At 36.2% G+C, this 16,849-nt stretch overlaps 1 protein-coding gene across 1 annotated transcript; it reads left to right on the forward strand.

Annotated features, from left to right (window-relative positions):
- The first annotated feature begins 4,236 nt into the window (after window positions 1-4,236).
- LOC138703533 (meprin A subunit beta-like) lies at window positions 4,237-16,632 on the forward strand. The gene is made up of 6 exons (XM_069831480.1): window positions 4,237-4,361; window positions 6,320-6,503; window positions 7,872-7,979; window positions 8,116-8,236; window positions 10,842-11,254; window positions 14,645-16,632. Exons 1-6 carry the CDS (start codon window positions 4,264-4,266, stop codon window positions 14,903-14,905), a joined length of 1,185 nt encoding a protein of 394 aa, XP_069687581.1. The 5' UTR covers window positions 4,237-4,263; the 3' UTR covers window positions 14,906-16,632.
- The last annotated feature ends 217 nt before the right edge of the window (window positions 16,633-16,849 follow it).

Below are 16,849 nucleotides of genomic sequence, written 5' to 3' on the forward strand. Positions count from 1 at the left end.
GTGGTTCCCTCGCAATGCCAATTCCACCACTCGGAGCGCTGTTCGTAGATATTCATAGAAGAACACTTAAATGACATCGACATTTGAGACATTTAAAGGACTCACCGTTGCTTATTAAATGCTTCTTACAATAAGTTATGGTCAATAGACGTAATTTCAAAACTTCTACGTCTCAATTATATTAAAATGAATGGCTGTCATTCTTGATATTAAAAGATATTACATATTATAAACTAACGTACTACCTACATGTTGTTCAATTCATACACCGTACCAGTCCACACCTGTGGAGTAACGGTTAGCGCGTCTGGCCGCGAAACCAGGTGGCCCGGGTTCGAATCCCGATTGGCACAAGTTACGTGGTTGAGGTTTTTTTCGGGGTTTTCCCTCAACCCAATTTGAGCAAATGCTGGGTAATTTTCGATGCTGGACCCTGGACTCATTTCACCAGTAACTTATTATCACCTTCACCTCATTCAGACGCTAAATAACCTGAAATGTTGATACAACGTCGTAAAATAACCTACTTAAAAAAATACACCGTACCTTTTCAGAAATAATGAAAGAAACTTAATATATTTTACATGAACACTGTAGTCTATCCTTTTCACGTATTTATTTATTTAATTTATTATTATTATTATTATTATTATTATTATTATTATTATTATTATTATTATTATTATTCCAATGAATTAAGGTACTGTATTATCATCCATTTCCCTGACTTCATAATTTAATCATTTGTAAGTGGGCCTAACTTATCCCTTTCTTTTTTTAAAATACATTGACGTTGAAGTGTTATGATTTTTACTAATGCAAACAGCAGTCACAATACATGATTAGAACAAATGTGCGATTTTTCTTGCACACCTTGCAGTGGTGAAATAAATATCTAAAAGGCCTGCTGATTAACCTGTAGTGGATAGTAATAGCAAATGATATGATATTTTAGTGTGTGTAAACAGTTTTTAAATTAGGAGTTAGAATTAAATTAATTTCGAAGTTAGTCTGCAATATATGTGATTAGAAATGGTTTACGAATTTGACCATTTCCCAAAACAAACAAATATCTCAGGAATCTCAGGGACGATTTTTTTTGCCGTCAATAAGCACATGCGCATCTGCTCTCCCGGATCTCCATTCCATTTTTAGTAATGTCTGCATGTCGCTTCCCTGAGCTGTTTTTTGTCGTCACTCATGACATGTCAATTTAATGAAAACATAAAGTAAAATCTTTCGTACACCATGCAATTGTACTTTATCACAACGAATAATTGTACTAATTATTATTTATATTGGGGGGTAACTTTCGGCGTTGGACCTCGGACTCATTTCGCCATCATCATCATCATCATCATCATCATCATCCATACCATAGCCTGGGCTCAGTTCACGATGCATCGTGCTGTACTTGTACAAGAACGCAGACATTCGGCTACCCAATCATTCACAAAGAGTGGTAAGCACAATAAGCCTCAGGCTGCAGTGCAAGCTTTCGGGTCCCTCCTCCGTACAAGAGAAAAAAAAGTGGGGTAAACTTTGCCCTTTTTTTCTCTATTTTACGGAGAAAGAACCCGAAGGCTTGCACTTCAGCCTGAGGCTTATTGTGCTTACCACTCCATAGCCGAATGACCATACTCTTGTACAAGTACAGCATGCTGCACCATGAACTTAACCTGAATTATATATGGATGATGATGATGATGATGATGATTTTATATGAATTAATGATGGCGAAATGAGTCCGAGGTTGAATGCCGAAAGTTACCCAGCAATTGACTGAGGAAAAACTCCGGAAAAAACCCCAACCAGGTAACTTGTCACATCCAGGATTTGAACCCGGGCCTGCTCGTTTCACAGTCAGATATGCTAACCATTACTCCATAGTGGTAGACTAAATTTGACCGTTAAACAAAGTAAACCATGATAATAATAATAATCCTTGGCGCTACAGCCCGTGAAGGGCCCAGACCAACCAGCCGGCTGCTGGCCTCACATCCACATGCCGAAGCAAAGGTCATCCAACCAGAATTGAGGTATCGTGTGGTTAGCACGATGATCCCTCCAGCCATTATAGCTGGCTTTCGCAACCGGATTTCGCTACCTATCGTAGCTCCCCAAGTGCATCATGATGCTGGGTGGGCATCGGTCCCATACACTGGCCAAAATTTCAAATAAACCATGATATCAGTCCTATTTCTGCAAAATAACAAAAATATACCTGTAGGCCTACTTAAAAATGGAGAAAAATTAATACTTTAAAAATATGTTCAGTGTATCTGATAATATGGTTTTGAATTCTTTTTTCCTTTTCCTTTATAATCAAGTTTACACCAGTTGACGGTATGGAAAATAGTTCCTTTCAGAGATAATATGGAGGGAGCATGCCGTGCAATATGCCTTACAAGATCTTCCCTAAAATACCTTGTTCTCTCCCTGCACAAGCAAAAAGTAAAATGTCGCTCCTGATTAAATTTGTACAGTAATATTGTTAAGGCAAAAAACAAAATAATCAAAGATAGTAACAAGTAAAATACAACTGTTCACATAATTATTTCCGACGATCCTTAGTTGTTTTTTTAATTACTATGCTATCTAAGTAAATTAAACAAAAACTACTATATGAAAATGACGTAGGTAGATTTTAGGTGCTGGGGCATCTATTTTTGTTAATGTACTAGAGATTTTATTTTGTTAAATGGGGCGAATGTGTAGTGTCCCAGTTTGTAACTAATTATCACCCAAATGAAGTAGAAACTGTGTCAACATTGCTTTCCCTGATGATAAAGACAGACGAGAAAAAAGGAGTAGTGCCATATATATCAAACTGATTTTTAACCAGTAATTATGCTAATGTTTATATCAAGTCTTTTTCTGAAAACCACATAATTCAAACAGATACTGCAAAGAGACTGGATGGCTATATCTTAACTGTGTTTAGGGAAAAAACAAAACCCTGATGATGTCTTTTTTAACAATTATAATTATATACAACAACCAACCCCCATTAAGCGAAATGTTCCAGGTTTGTCTGTGAATGTGTTTTAACTTTTTACAGATGAAAAATGCAGTTGCTGACCCAGATCTCTTGTGGCCTTATGGGGCTGTCATATACAAAATAGAAGATGACGTTGGTGAGTGACAAGTTCTCCAGAAAATCGAGCATACAGAATCAGAATTACTCTAATAAAAGTGAAAGAGAATTGTCATATGAGAAGTTTGTGTTGAAATTAGTTCGTTTGCAAAACTGACAATATTAAATATTGCTGCAAGGTAGGGTTACCATGCAAAATTGTATATTCGGAGTAAATGTAAATGAGATGGTGATTTTTTGTAAGATATTAATTTGTGTTAGTAGAAATGCATACATGTATTCTTTATCCTTCCTTCCATAACTTTCAACCAATGATCCTTAAGAAATTCTATTTACTTTTAAGTAACTGTTGACTTGAAAAAAACCAGTCTGAAAATCTTTTTTTAATAAAGCTACAAGGTTTCAGGAAAAGTAGAAGAATAGAAGGTCGAAGAAGGCGGACAAATGAGATTTTAAAGTTAAAGTTAAAGTTAAAGACTAGACAATGATTGGGAAAGCTCAGCTTATCCTGCCTACCCTGAGACTTCACCAAACATTTTCGAAGAAGGGACAAGATCAATTTGGAATTTAGTTAATTAAAAATAGGAGCGTTTATCTTTTAGCGACATAAAGCACAGCCTAGATCACTATGCCTTCAGCCCAGCTTACCCAAAATTTTTGTCATGCTTCGATACTAAATTCTTAAAAGAACAATGATGGTGCCTCCAGATTTCCTATTACAGGTACTTTTACAAGTTTAGGATTTCACTCACAAATGATGTTAAAAGCAAAGAAAATATTACATCTTCGTTTGAAACCATTCAAGTATGATTAAAGTTTGACAGGACATGTTCTCGAAAAATTAAATAAACCTGATGGTGCAAAGATCAATAAAACTAAAACCGGGAAAGAATAGGAACTGTGGGAGAAAAAGAGAGATAGAAATGGAGATGAATGATGAAGAAAGAGAAGAAAAAGAAGAAGACAACGAAGAGGAAAGAGTTGATGTATATGAGCGAAAGATGGAATTGATAGTCTATGTTTGGGAATGTAAATGGAATATAAAATCAACCATAACTTGGGAACATGTCTTGAAATTGTCCTTTATGCTATGAAATATTCTGTATATGGTGCAATGAACCATGTGCGTTACAGGATGCCCTGAGTCACCACAGTGCGAGATCTTAATGCGGGCCATGGATCACTATCACCAGCACTCATGTATCCGCTTCAAGGAGTGGACGGGCGAGGCCAACTATGTCACAGTGTTCTTCAATCCTGAGAGGTGAGTTTACAACAGGCTTTGTCAGATGCTGTTAACTTGAGAACTTTGTAGATACAAAAAGACCGTATGTATGTACAATAGGAAGGAAGAGACTGCAGGCAGAATAGCCATTTACTGGTTGAAATTATGGTGAAGTAATATGGATTTTAAATATTTAACAAATAATTGACGAATTTCTTGAAATTACTTTAGAGTAGGCAGGACTTGATGGTCAAAATATATTATAAATTTTATTAATAATGTCTCCTTCTTATAGTAACAACATTCCATTACGTCAGTGGCCTTTTTCGAATATCTGACTGAACAATACAATTCGTGTACTACTTGTTTTAAGAACACACATCCTGAATACTGAACTGAAACTGTACGTGAATGCATTACCCTTGCTCTTAACATTTACAGTTCAGAGAACTGAGTGGGTGGATGCTTTATGTTTTGTTTTTATTTTTTTATATCACATCTTAAGAACCATGTGGCAAATGCATTGAATTATCATGCTGCAAAAGGAAGCAAATAGATGTTACAAGGATGGATGACACATACTTTCTAATTACACATTTTATATGCCATTTATGGGAGAAAGGAATTGGCCACTCTATCCCATGACCTCCTGACCTAGTTGCCTTATAAGTTATGCCTTGTTGGTATCACTTGTGAGATTCAAGCCTGACACTTGGATAAACAATGCCACTTATAGACTTTCTTCAAATATAATTGAAGGGACACATATAAATGATATAATTTATGTGTACTCCCAAATAACAAGATAAACATTGGTTTCCTGTATTTATTGCACACAAAAGGCTTTTTTCACAACCCTACAAAAAAAACCAAAAAAAGCAAGATATTTAACATATTTTTTTTTTTAAGTTCTGCAGTTTAAGTAGGTGTATGTATATAATTTAAGTTTGCACAAATACACATAAAATAGCTATGCACATATTATAATCTGTTCTGGTAATATTTTGATGTTCACTAAAATCAGTATATAAGAAAGAAATTTTCATGTAAAATTTCTACCTCAGGACTAGGAGAGATGGCGGTGCACAACTTCTAATCACTAGATTGTGCACCAATATGCCTGGGTTAAATCCCAAATCTCTCCGCAGTGCATATGAAGAGAAGACATATGTCACTGTTGATAGTGGGACGTCGGATGGGGACGTTAAGTCTGGCGGCCCCCTTGGTGCAATTCGACAGGTGTAGGCTATGTGCCAGCACCGGGTTTCCCCTTCTCCTTTCCTCATCTTCATCACCAGGTGGCCCGGGTTCGAATCCCGGTCGGGGCAAGTTACCTGGTTGAGGTTTTTTTCGGGGTTTTCCCTCAACCCAATATGAGCAAATACTGGATAACTTTCGGTGCTGGACCCTGGACTCATTTCACTGGCATTATCACCTTCATTTCATTCAGATGCTAAATAACCTAGATGTTGATACAGCGTCGTAAAATAACCCAATAAAATAAAAAAAAATTCACAGATACACATCATGTAGAGTGTGGCCCGCCGAAGTGGTATACAACTAGAAAATGGGTCACAGTCCTGCCATCTTCTGCAATATGCGGAACCCGAATCATGTAAAGTGATGTGGGTTGGCATTGGATACATACATTAAAATATATCATCAGCTTATATGAGGTTTTAAGTGTATTTATTTCTTACCAAACATAGAGCACTACCATGAAGAGGCAATTGTGAAGCCATTTCCTATTCTTGACATCATTATTGCTACTTTACGTAGTGATAGTTAATGCTTAACAGTACGAAGGGGTGTACAGTGATTTATTCTTGAATATGTTTTTCACACGAAAACTGTTAAATAAAACAAATACGATGAATATGACAGTGATATGGATTACGAACTTCAATGTAATAGAAATACTAAATGAATTGTGTACTACAATTTACCATGTGCTTTCGCTCATAGCATAGTATGGGTTTGTTCGCTTGATGTTGCAGCGGGGCCTGCTGGTCCCCTGTGGGGCGTGTAGGTGGTGGTGAGCAGCGTCTATCACTGGGGCAGCGATGCTGGTACCTGGGCATTGTGATTCACGAACTGGGCCATGCCGTCGGTTTCTGGCATGAGATGAACCGTCCTGACCGTGATACATGGATCTATGTCTACTGGAAGAACATCATTCCTGTGAGTGCCATCATTTGTTACAGCAGACCATATCATACCCTCTAGCATAAGAAGTAAAAATCAAATTTGTCGAAAATTGTCAAGAGTTATCAGTTAATGATGCAGGTGGGTTTCGTAATTTGATAGAAATTTCTCATCCTGATTCTGAACATTAGTAATAAACAAAATTGGAAGTTAAATTTAAAGAAATATAAAACTATTTCAATGAGAACAGTAACTTTGAGACGTATAGCAGTTCACAAGCTACTTCTTTTGTAATTATTATAATCGTGTTTCAGAATGATTGCATAGTAGTAGTATAGCATAGTAGTTTTATAGTATAGTATTTATTAGCTGTCGCTATAGCAAAAGCTAATGACATTGTCAAATTACACGTGTGAAATAATCGTACAAAAATGAAAAATATTCTATTACAACACTAAAGATAAAACAAAACGGTCACAAATACTCCTTAGAGTTTATAATTGAGAGTCAAGATTATCAAAAATAGGCTAATATCTAGATGAAAATTGTAACACACTGATCACAAATATTATTTGATACACTCTGTTTATATACAATAAAACAAGAATTAACTTGACAATTCATGAGAATTTCCTAATATATTACAGAATAATAATAAAATTCAGAGAAAGAAACCTAAAAAATATGTACAGCTTGATTTTCTAACTCAAAATATTCTTGCACAGAATAGAATGGGTTTTTAATAAGCCATGTTTTCACTTTGACTTTGATTGTCTTATAAATTTCAAAGTTAAGTATCTTTCTGGCTCTTCTGTCTTTTACTGCCTTCACCGGCTCATAAAAGATTGCTGACTGCTTCATTCTACGTAAAAAAATAATATTATTATCGAAGTCTACAAGCCTGCATACATAGCTGAACTATTTAAAAACAATCAACAGTCTATAATCACAGATAGCCATAAGAGACAGTTCATTTGTTACTGCGCATGTGCTGCTGAAAATGTTAATGAATAATGTGAAAGTACAAATCAAATTTCATTCACGTAACAAACACACTTTTGTGGATCAGACAGAAATTAACAGTTTTAGGACTAGCCGCAGCAATAAATGCATGCTCGCATGTTCAGAAGCTCTCATTTCGAAAGTTTACAAACACGCAATAATATAAAGACTGAAAGAAAAGTGGAAGTGATATTTTAAATAATTACGATCTATCACATATGGCACAACTTCTGAAGGGATGCTGCTTGCAGAAATAGATTTAGGTTTCCTGTGCCTGACTTTCCGTTAGATCAATCTCATGTTTCAGCAATCAAACGAATGTCTACTGCTGAAGTATTTCACATACATCAACAGTGAATATGCTTGTCTCTTCTGCAGTACAGCCAAGTCTTTGTCTTGCAGGGCTTTACGTCGGCCTTTGCCAAACACGACCCCAGCACAGTGGACACCCTTGGAGAGAACTTCGACTACAAATCCATCATGATGTATGACGAGTATGCCTTCTCCAAGGTACGTAGCGCAGGCTCAATTCCGCTGGTGTCTGTGGACTACCACCCCATTTAAAATGCTTCATTTTCATTTCGTTACGTGACAGTATGATTTCCAAATTGATTTTCAACAATTGAGTTCGTGTGTTGCGCCGCAGGATGGAGTATCACCCACACTGCAGGCCACGCAAAACGGTGTGGTGATCGGACCCATCTGGAAGAAGCCTGGCCTCAGTGCCAGTGACATTCGACGCATTCATAAACTATACAAGTGCCCAGGTGAGCTGGCATGAACAGGTATTCATACAATATTGTTTCCAAGCTATGCAAGTAGGCTGCAAATTGACAATGACCACAGCTTCTCTTTCAAAACATATTGCATACAATTTGGTAATAAAATACATTATCTTGGTCACACTTTGAAGGAAAATTGGCATATTGTTAAGCAGGTACGTTACAGTTTGAGATAAACAATATTTTCGGTAAGGACCCAGTAAGAAAAATAAGCTGCATAGTTGCGAACAATTATCTGTTGAGAGAGAGTGTATTTCATTAAAAAACCAGTTACCGTAAATTGGGGTTACTTACTTGAAAAACTTTCAAAATTTAATTTAAACAAAGTCCTTAATTTTTATATAATTCTGATCTGATGATACATATAAGGCCGCCAGTGGCACCGGTGGTGCAACATCTCATTCAATTCTGTTTGCAGACTGAATTTTTAGTCTTTAGTTTCATGTTACCCCACAGGATGGTGATATTTGAAACATGAATGAGAACATGCTGACTTTTCAAGTTAGAAATTAAGTGTGATACTTGAAACAAAAAAATAATAAAGAAAACTAATTAAGAAATGTTACTAAACAATATTTTATTTTTTCAGTAGTACAAATTAATTTTCATAGAACATTTGGTACAAAATACAAAATGTAATTAATTGATAAACTAGTGGACTTACTCGTGTTATTAATTAACACGAGTAAGTCCACTAGTTTATCAATTAATTATATTCAAGTGTTAAAAGTAGGGTACGCAAGATTCAAAATGGATAAAATTTAAGTTTTATAAATGAAAACAGAAAATTTCCTTTCTTTCATATAAACTATAAATGAGTAGCCTACATTTCATTTGCAATGCAATAGCGGCCCTTTATTACAAACAATGGTTTTACTGCACACACAGTGTGTTGAATTTTCACAAATTAATAATAATTTTCTTCTGGGAAAATGTAAATGTTAGAAGCTTTCATCGATTGTCTCATGAAGGAAAGTTGAAACTCATCCCCTTTAATGCTCATAATTTTGGCTTTTTGAAGAGTTTAATCTGAGAAATTCATATGGCAACTTCTTATACTTCCTCGGTATTTTTAAGCTAAAATGGAACCAGAAAGCTCATTAAATATCCATCAATCAAATAGAACTGCAAATGAGGTAAGATTTTCACTGAGGGTTAATTGGAAATCCATCGGGTAACTTGAGGGTAATTTGAAATGTATGGTATGTTTCAAGTTACCCCATATTAATCTACTATAAATTATTCTGATAATTGCAGAATGAAAAAGAGAACTAGGTGTACCCTAAATATTACAATAAGTGAGGTTAAGTTTGATTACAAGTTTTATTATTTCACTCATATAGTTTATAGTAGAAGTTTCATAAGCTATGATTTTTAGTTATTACTGTTACCTTTGCAATTATACCCATTTAAAATCACTTACATTATGATAATTCATCTAATGATGATGAGCAATGATCTTCCTGGCTTTGGTCTACAAGTTGGCCACAAAACAATTGGAAGGAATTTAAAAGTAGTGTTGCCACACCATTTTAAATAATTACTGGTGAAAGTGTTTCTATACCTGTCTTTCTTTAAGATGGGACATGACAGTTAAGCAGCCGAGCTTGGAACTACAGCCCTATGTTGCCAATATGAACTACCACGCTGTCAGCTAGTGGGATTAACATTAGATGGCTGACGTTAAAACGTTCATTGACAATTGACGCGAAGGTAAAAAAAAAATGCAAAAATTTACAAAAAAAAAAAAAAAAAAAAAGAAAAAAAAGAAAGATGAAATGTATCAATGCTAACATCTTGTTGTTGTTTTCTAATGCCAGGTGTTTGACAATAAAGTCATTTGACCTCTTGCACTCCAATATTTTTCAAAGATATTATCATGACCAGCCACTGAAGCACAGGTTTTGAGGTGTTCCGAATCCATTTCTTGGTTTGAGTTGCACAATGGGCAGTTAGGGGACTGATACATTCCAATTCTATGCAGGTGTTTAGCCAAACAATTATGGCCTGTTGCCAATCTAAATGCAGCTACAGACGATCAATGCTAACATTGTGTGCACAATAAATGGCGCCAAGAGAGCTATTGAACACTCACCACGAGGGAACTGTAACTTTGGCAACTCAACTGTTTTCACCATGGCAACAGGCCTACTACACTATGTGACATTCAGTTGTTTTTCCGATCACAGCACTCATGTCATGTACCATATTTAAAAAAAAAAACAGGTATAGTAACCTCGGTGTTTCAAGTATCACCATTTTACAGTATGTACACACAGGACTGGACAATTTTAGTCTCAAGTGCCATGTCACATGTCACCTTTGTGACGAAGAAATTTCATCTGGCATCTAAAATGATCAATTTATAACTGCTAAAATTCCATTCTCATATTAATGTAATATAATATTTATTTCTTAAAATCTTCTCAACATTACCACCAGTAATAATGAAGTAAATAATTAATAAAAATAATTAATCTGCTTACTTTTTATGGATATCAGCTTGTTATAAAATTGAAGTAAAATAATAGTTCAAATGCTCTATGAGAGTGGTTGCCCCAATATAAAAAAACTGGTTTCTGTACACCAGATGATCAGCCCAAGCCTGGCTTCCCCTATGACGAGGTGTGCACCTTCAATACACACACGTGTGGCTTCAAGAATGGTGGTGCAGCAGTGTGGAACTGGCGAGCGCTCAACAGCTCAGATGGTTATGTGTATGCCTCCTACGAACAGGCAGGTGCCACGCCAGGTTACTTCCTGTCTGTCAACTTCCATGCGCTGGCAGAACATGACCCGCGTGGGTCCTTAGGGTGTGTGCGCTTCTGGTATCTGCTGCAGGCAGACTGCGACCTGCGCCTGGCCCTGTCACAGGCCTTCCTCAACGCACCCACACAGCTCTTCTACGACCCCGACGCTGCCTTCGAAGTCTGGGAGAACTCCACCAGCACAGGTCACTGGATGCATGTGCAAGTGCCTATCTATGTCACCAGGCCTTTCAAGGTACTTACAACGCACAGGCCAATTTCATTCATCTCATGCGGTCTGCAAAGATAAGTTCTGGAATTCTGTCTCTGAGGACATGTTGCCAATTTATCGCTAGCGGATATTTTGTAAGAGAAATACCACTGAATTATTCCATTCTCTCTGAATTTGTCAATGCTGTAATTGCTACACTTCAGTCTACAATTTCCTTTCGCCTCTGAAAGTAATTCCTATTCTGTCAGTTCAAACTCTGGAAGCTATAATCCGGATAATATGGACAGAACGTATGCAATACACGTTTTCGTTGTAACTCTAAACATAGTCATAGATCTAGTGTTGAATTCTTGCTGCATTCGAAAGCGAGTTAATTACTTATGCACATTTGTTGGTGATGTTCCTGGTTAGTGTGCTGCATGTATTCAAACATGCATTTTCAAAGCTAACAATTTCCGTTAAAATACCTTCAACTCCAGTTGTGCGAAATATGTGTGGAAACCATTCCCTTGTATTGAAGTAAATTTTCTCAGCATTTTATTCAGTGCCTTAGAAAGAAAGTGTTCATTTGTAATGCTATACAATGTAAAATTTATAATGTTATATTCATTAATTCAAAGCTTTCTTTCCAAGGGCAGGTCTTTCACTGCAAATGTAGCATGCTCCAATCTTTCCTATTTTCTGCCTTCCTCTTTGTCTCCCATATGATCCATATATCTTAATGTCGTCTATCATCTGATATCTTTTTCTTCCCCGAACTCTTCTCCCATTCACCATTTCTTCCAGTGCATCCTTCAGTAGGCAGTTTCTTCTCAGCCAGTGACCCAACCAATTCTTTTTTCTCTTCCTGATCAGTTTCAGCATTGTTTTTTCTTCACCCCCTCTTTCCAATAGAGCTTCATTTCTTATTCTGTCTGTCCACTTCATATGCTTCATTCTTCTCCATATCCACATTTGAAATACTTCTAATCGCTTCTCTTCACTTCGTTGTAATGTCTATATTAAATATAAGCATATAATATAAGCACTGTTTATTTTAATGCATACATTACTTCCAACTCTAAGGTAAATGTTAGGTGATCACTGAAAGAATTCTCGGTCTCATCTTGTCAAAATACCATCTCACAATCACCAATTTCACTAAAGCTAGATAATTCTGCAACTGATACGGCTTCGTTAAATAACAGATTTAAAAATTACTGCTCTAATTACATATGTTGTAAAAAACTTCAATTTGTAACTGAAATCTATCTTAATTTTTGCAATTATAAAAAAATACACCCTTCATAATACAGAGTATTCCCTCATAAAACCGACAAGCTTTGCCAGTGTGTTTGGATAGTTATTCTAAGTAAGAGTTCATAATACATCAGGTATTCATTTTGGCTTCATTCTCAAGATAGAACTGAAATAAATTTGTTATATCACAGATATTGTACAAACACGTGAAACTTGGTTGAATGTGCAAGGTCTGTCAGTTGTCCATTTCTGCAAAGAGCCGACTGAGAATGTATTAGTCAGTGTAACTGATAATATCTTGTGATAGGCTGGGCTAACAGATGAGAATAATGTTGACCTCCAGTTTGTGTCAGTGAGGCGTGAGTGAAGAGGAGGTGCAAAAAAATATTACACAAATGGCATGTTCATGTATTCCTCGTTTGAATACAATCCAGGCATTTAGCATACTACCTTTTCACTCATGCCTTACTGATACAAATTGAAGACCAATGTTACATATGTTATTGCGGCCAATAACAATGACATTATCAGTTACACTGGATGTATGCATTCTCTGCTGGTACATAATAGAAAAAAACAACTGACGAACCTCGCAGAAGGCAGACAGGATATTTCATGAATTCTTAAGACATTTTTGGTGTATACAAGCATTTGATTCCTTATCTTGGGAATGAAGCTGAATCAACACATTGTGTATTATGAACGCTTGCTTAGAATGACCACCCGAACACTTTGGCAAAGATTTTTGATTGTGTGATGAAACATGAAACACTCTGTATGTAATGCAGGAGAAACAAGTTGATCTTATTTGGGTGTATAGACATTTTGAGTGATAGTTTTAGGATCCCAATGAAATAATGAAATAAAACCTTGTGAGAAAAATAAACATGGGAGACCAATGATGAAATGATGTAACTGAAATAGGGAGATACGCCTAATCTTGTATAGTATGAAGAGGAAGAGCTTTAGAAAATAAACTACCTACAAAGGGACATGTGGTTGATAACATGATAAAGAACTACAGGGTATCCTAAATGTCCCACAGCATAGCTTTAACCACACCATAGCTTCACCACACACCATGCAGGTCCATGAGACGAAACCACATATTGTTTAAAATACGGGTCACAAAGCCAGATAATATGGCTCGTCACTCATTTTCTAAACTTTGGCGTAGATGTTCCATGTCTCGAATCTTGACGCTTGAGATCAGTGACTTAACATTTCCCCAGAAAGCAAAATCAGGGAATTCAAGTCTGGCGAGCATGAAGTCCATTTGACAGGACCTCTGTGACCAATCCACTGGGGAAAGTTATTGTCCAACCAATCACGCACTGCTGGGGCAAAATGTGATGAGATGTCACCTTGCATGACCCATGCAAGTCGGTCACCAATAGCTTTCAATTCCAGCACTGGTTGACAACTTGTTGCAATGGTAATGTAAATACATAACAGAGAAGATACAGCAATGGGCATGAATTAGGATAATGTGTGTTGAGCCTCACGGAGCACATAAAAAACTACTATTATTAATTGAAGCGTATGCATGAACAAATGTCTGTTACATTTTTGTGAAATTTGAGTTATTCATGGAACAAAGGTCTATAATGTCCTAGATCCGATTTACACGTAGTTTGAGCATATCCCAACAGATGTCCTCAGTGTTTCGAACATTCTAAAGCGAAATGCATTTTGAAAATCATGGAACAGAAGTTTTATATCACATCGCTTCCTGCAACAATGTTACCGGTACAAATTTAAAGCAACATTATTTTCACAGACTAAAACATTATAATTATGTTAAAAACATTAACCTAAAAATATGTTATTCTTTCTATATGCATCCATTCCATGTGAGTAAGTGCGCTCACTTATTGTTTTGATTTATGGAACAAAAGTCTATGTTACCTGATACGACGTAGCCCTGCTCCGCAGACAACATCAACTTCATTTCTAATTTTCTAAATATACATGAAATGTGACATAGACGTTTGTTCGTGCATATGCTTCAATTGTCCTATGGTGTGGGACTTTATAGACACACTGTAAATTGTTGCAAAACATGTAAATCATAAAGGTAATGAGAAAGTATTGTCATCTGCGTCACCTAGATTTCTTTGTGCAAAATTAGGACCCGTACCTATAGAATTCTGTGCTGAGCTATTGTGTTTGCAGCTCATGTTCCAGTCATTCTTCAACCAGAGCTGCAGCTTCGGCAACATCGCATTGGATGATGTAGAAATGTTATACATGCCTTGCGAGGGCGTCACCACAGCATCACCTACTACGACATCTCCCACCATTTTCAGCACCAGCACAGAGTGCGTCACAGATGAGCCAGTGCCAGTCACGACGATGGCTCCACTTCCCACCACACCCTTGCTGCCAGTCACCATCTTCCCCACGGACTTCATGAAGCCACCCATGCATGGATAGGAGAAACAGTATTATTTATTCATTATATTAATAATTTTCAGACCTGTGTACCATAAAATAATAATAATAATAATAATAATAATAATAATAATAATGTGCCAGTAAACAAGGCACAATATAAGAACCTCATTTACTAGCAATTATGGAATCCCATGGAAATAGCACTCTCTATATTATAGGTACTTAGCGAATGACAGAATTTTCCCAGCATGGACAGCTGGGTGCTGTTGCCAAATTTAGTTTTTCATGGAACTCGAGCATTTTTTCCGTAAATAAAGCGATAATTCGCAGTAACAGCAAAACAAGACATATTTCACTATGGTTTTAACCAATTGTATGGTCGAAAACAACATTCACTACGGTTTTAACCAATTGTATGGTCGAAAACAACATTCACTACGGTTTTAACCGATTGTGTTGTCGAAAACAAACAACTGGAAGGGACTTCATTCTAAATTCTGTAGTGCCATATTTTTAACTGAACTTTTCTCAGATGTAACTCATGTCTACAAATACACGAGTTACATGAAACAGATCTGGGCATCCTTTTATCACTCTCTACGTCATTTCGTTACTAAAGACTCAAGTACAAAATCATTTTCACTTGTTCATTGCAGAGCATTTTAAGACTGCCACACTACCTTCAACATTATTCGTCAAAGTTCAACAAATCTGTACAATATATATTGTATCACTTGCGCAGTTGATATTGTTATGTGTACCTAATTAATTTAAGTATATTACCTGTCGCTTTTCCTTATATATAACATAATGTATTTATTATCATCTTGAATCACATGTGTGTTGTTTTAAACTATAAATAATTAAAGACAAGTTCTGGAGATCGTGAGTTGAGTTTAGCTGTTAGAATCCTTTCCCTTCACAACAGAATACAGATAGCTAAGGTAAATGAAAAAATTAAAGAAACGGATGCTGAGTCCTTAATATAGGCTACAAGTTATAAATTACTTTCACATATCTCACTTTAAACATACTTTCACAGAAGTACATTCTCACACATGCAGTAAATAAATTTTAACACCAATTAGTAATAATAAATCAAACTGCACCACTTGCAATGACAAGGCTGTAGCAATGAACTGAGTTCACACTGGGCAACATCGCACTGTTACCATTGAAATGGAGTAAACATCCAAAAACTATTTGGCCCAAGCTATCACGTGTCATCTGCATTAAACCTTTCCAATTAGTATACAGTGCGTCCATAAGGCCATGATGTGGGAAAGCTATAATGATGTTGCAATGGTACTTGGTAGACATACATACACCCGAACAACTGCTCAAGTTATGAATATGACACCAGCCAAAATAGGCATGTGCTGAGTGTGTTACAATCTGAATCTGATGATTCTTTATTTGGAATGTGTCATCATAAAATCATATTATGCAACAACGATTTTGAACAGACTAACAAGAAAGATAGGTACGGCACAAATCCGAGTCACGTGGTTATCATGGTCTAGTCCAGGAGTTTCCAAACTTTGAGACCACGTCTCCTTTCATATGTCACATTTTCCTTATAATCCCCCACCCCTGTACAAAAAAAACCTGAAATTCGATGTGGCGATATTTTTTTTAAGAAAATAGTATTTTACATTACTAGCTTGTATTGTTTTAAATTTAAAGATACAACATTAGAAAAAAAAATAAATATGTACACGTAGTGAAAATTTGAATGTTGCACTTCATTATACATTATATTGGTAGATTTTAGTTACCCCATGTAGCCACAACGCCCCAGATAAAGACCTGTAATGCACCAGGGCATTGCGACGCACAGTTTGAGAATCTCTGGTCTAGTCATGGCCATCTTGACAATCACCTAATGTAAAGACATCTGGAAAGTTCTAGAAAAAACAAAGGAATTATTTTATTAAACTCATGTTAAATTTGCATTTATACCTAAACTTATTCAATGTTGAC

Source organism: Periplaneta americana, chromosome 7, assembly GCF_040183065.1.
Source record: "Periplaneta americana isolate PAMFEO1 chromosome 7, P.americana_PAMFEO1_priV1, whole genome shotgun sequence".
Lineage (NCBI taxonomy): Eukaryota > Metazoa > Arthropoda > Insecta > Blattodea > Blattidae > Periplaneta > Periplaneta americana.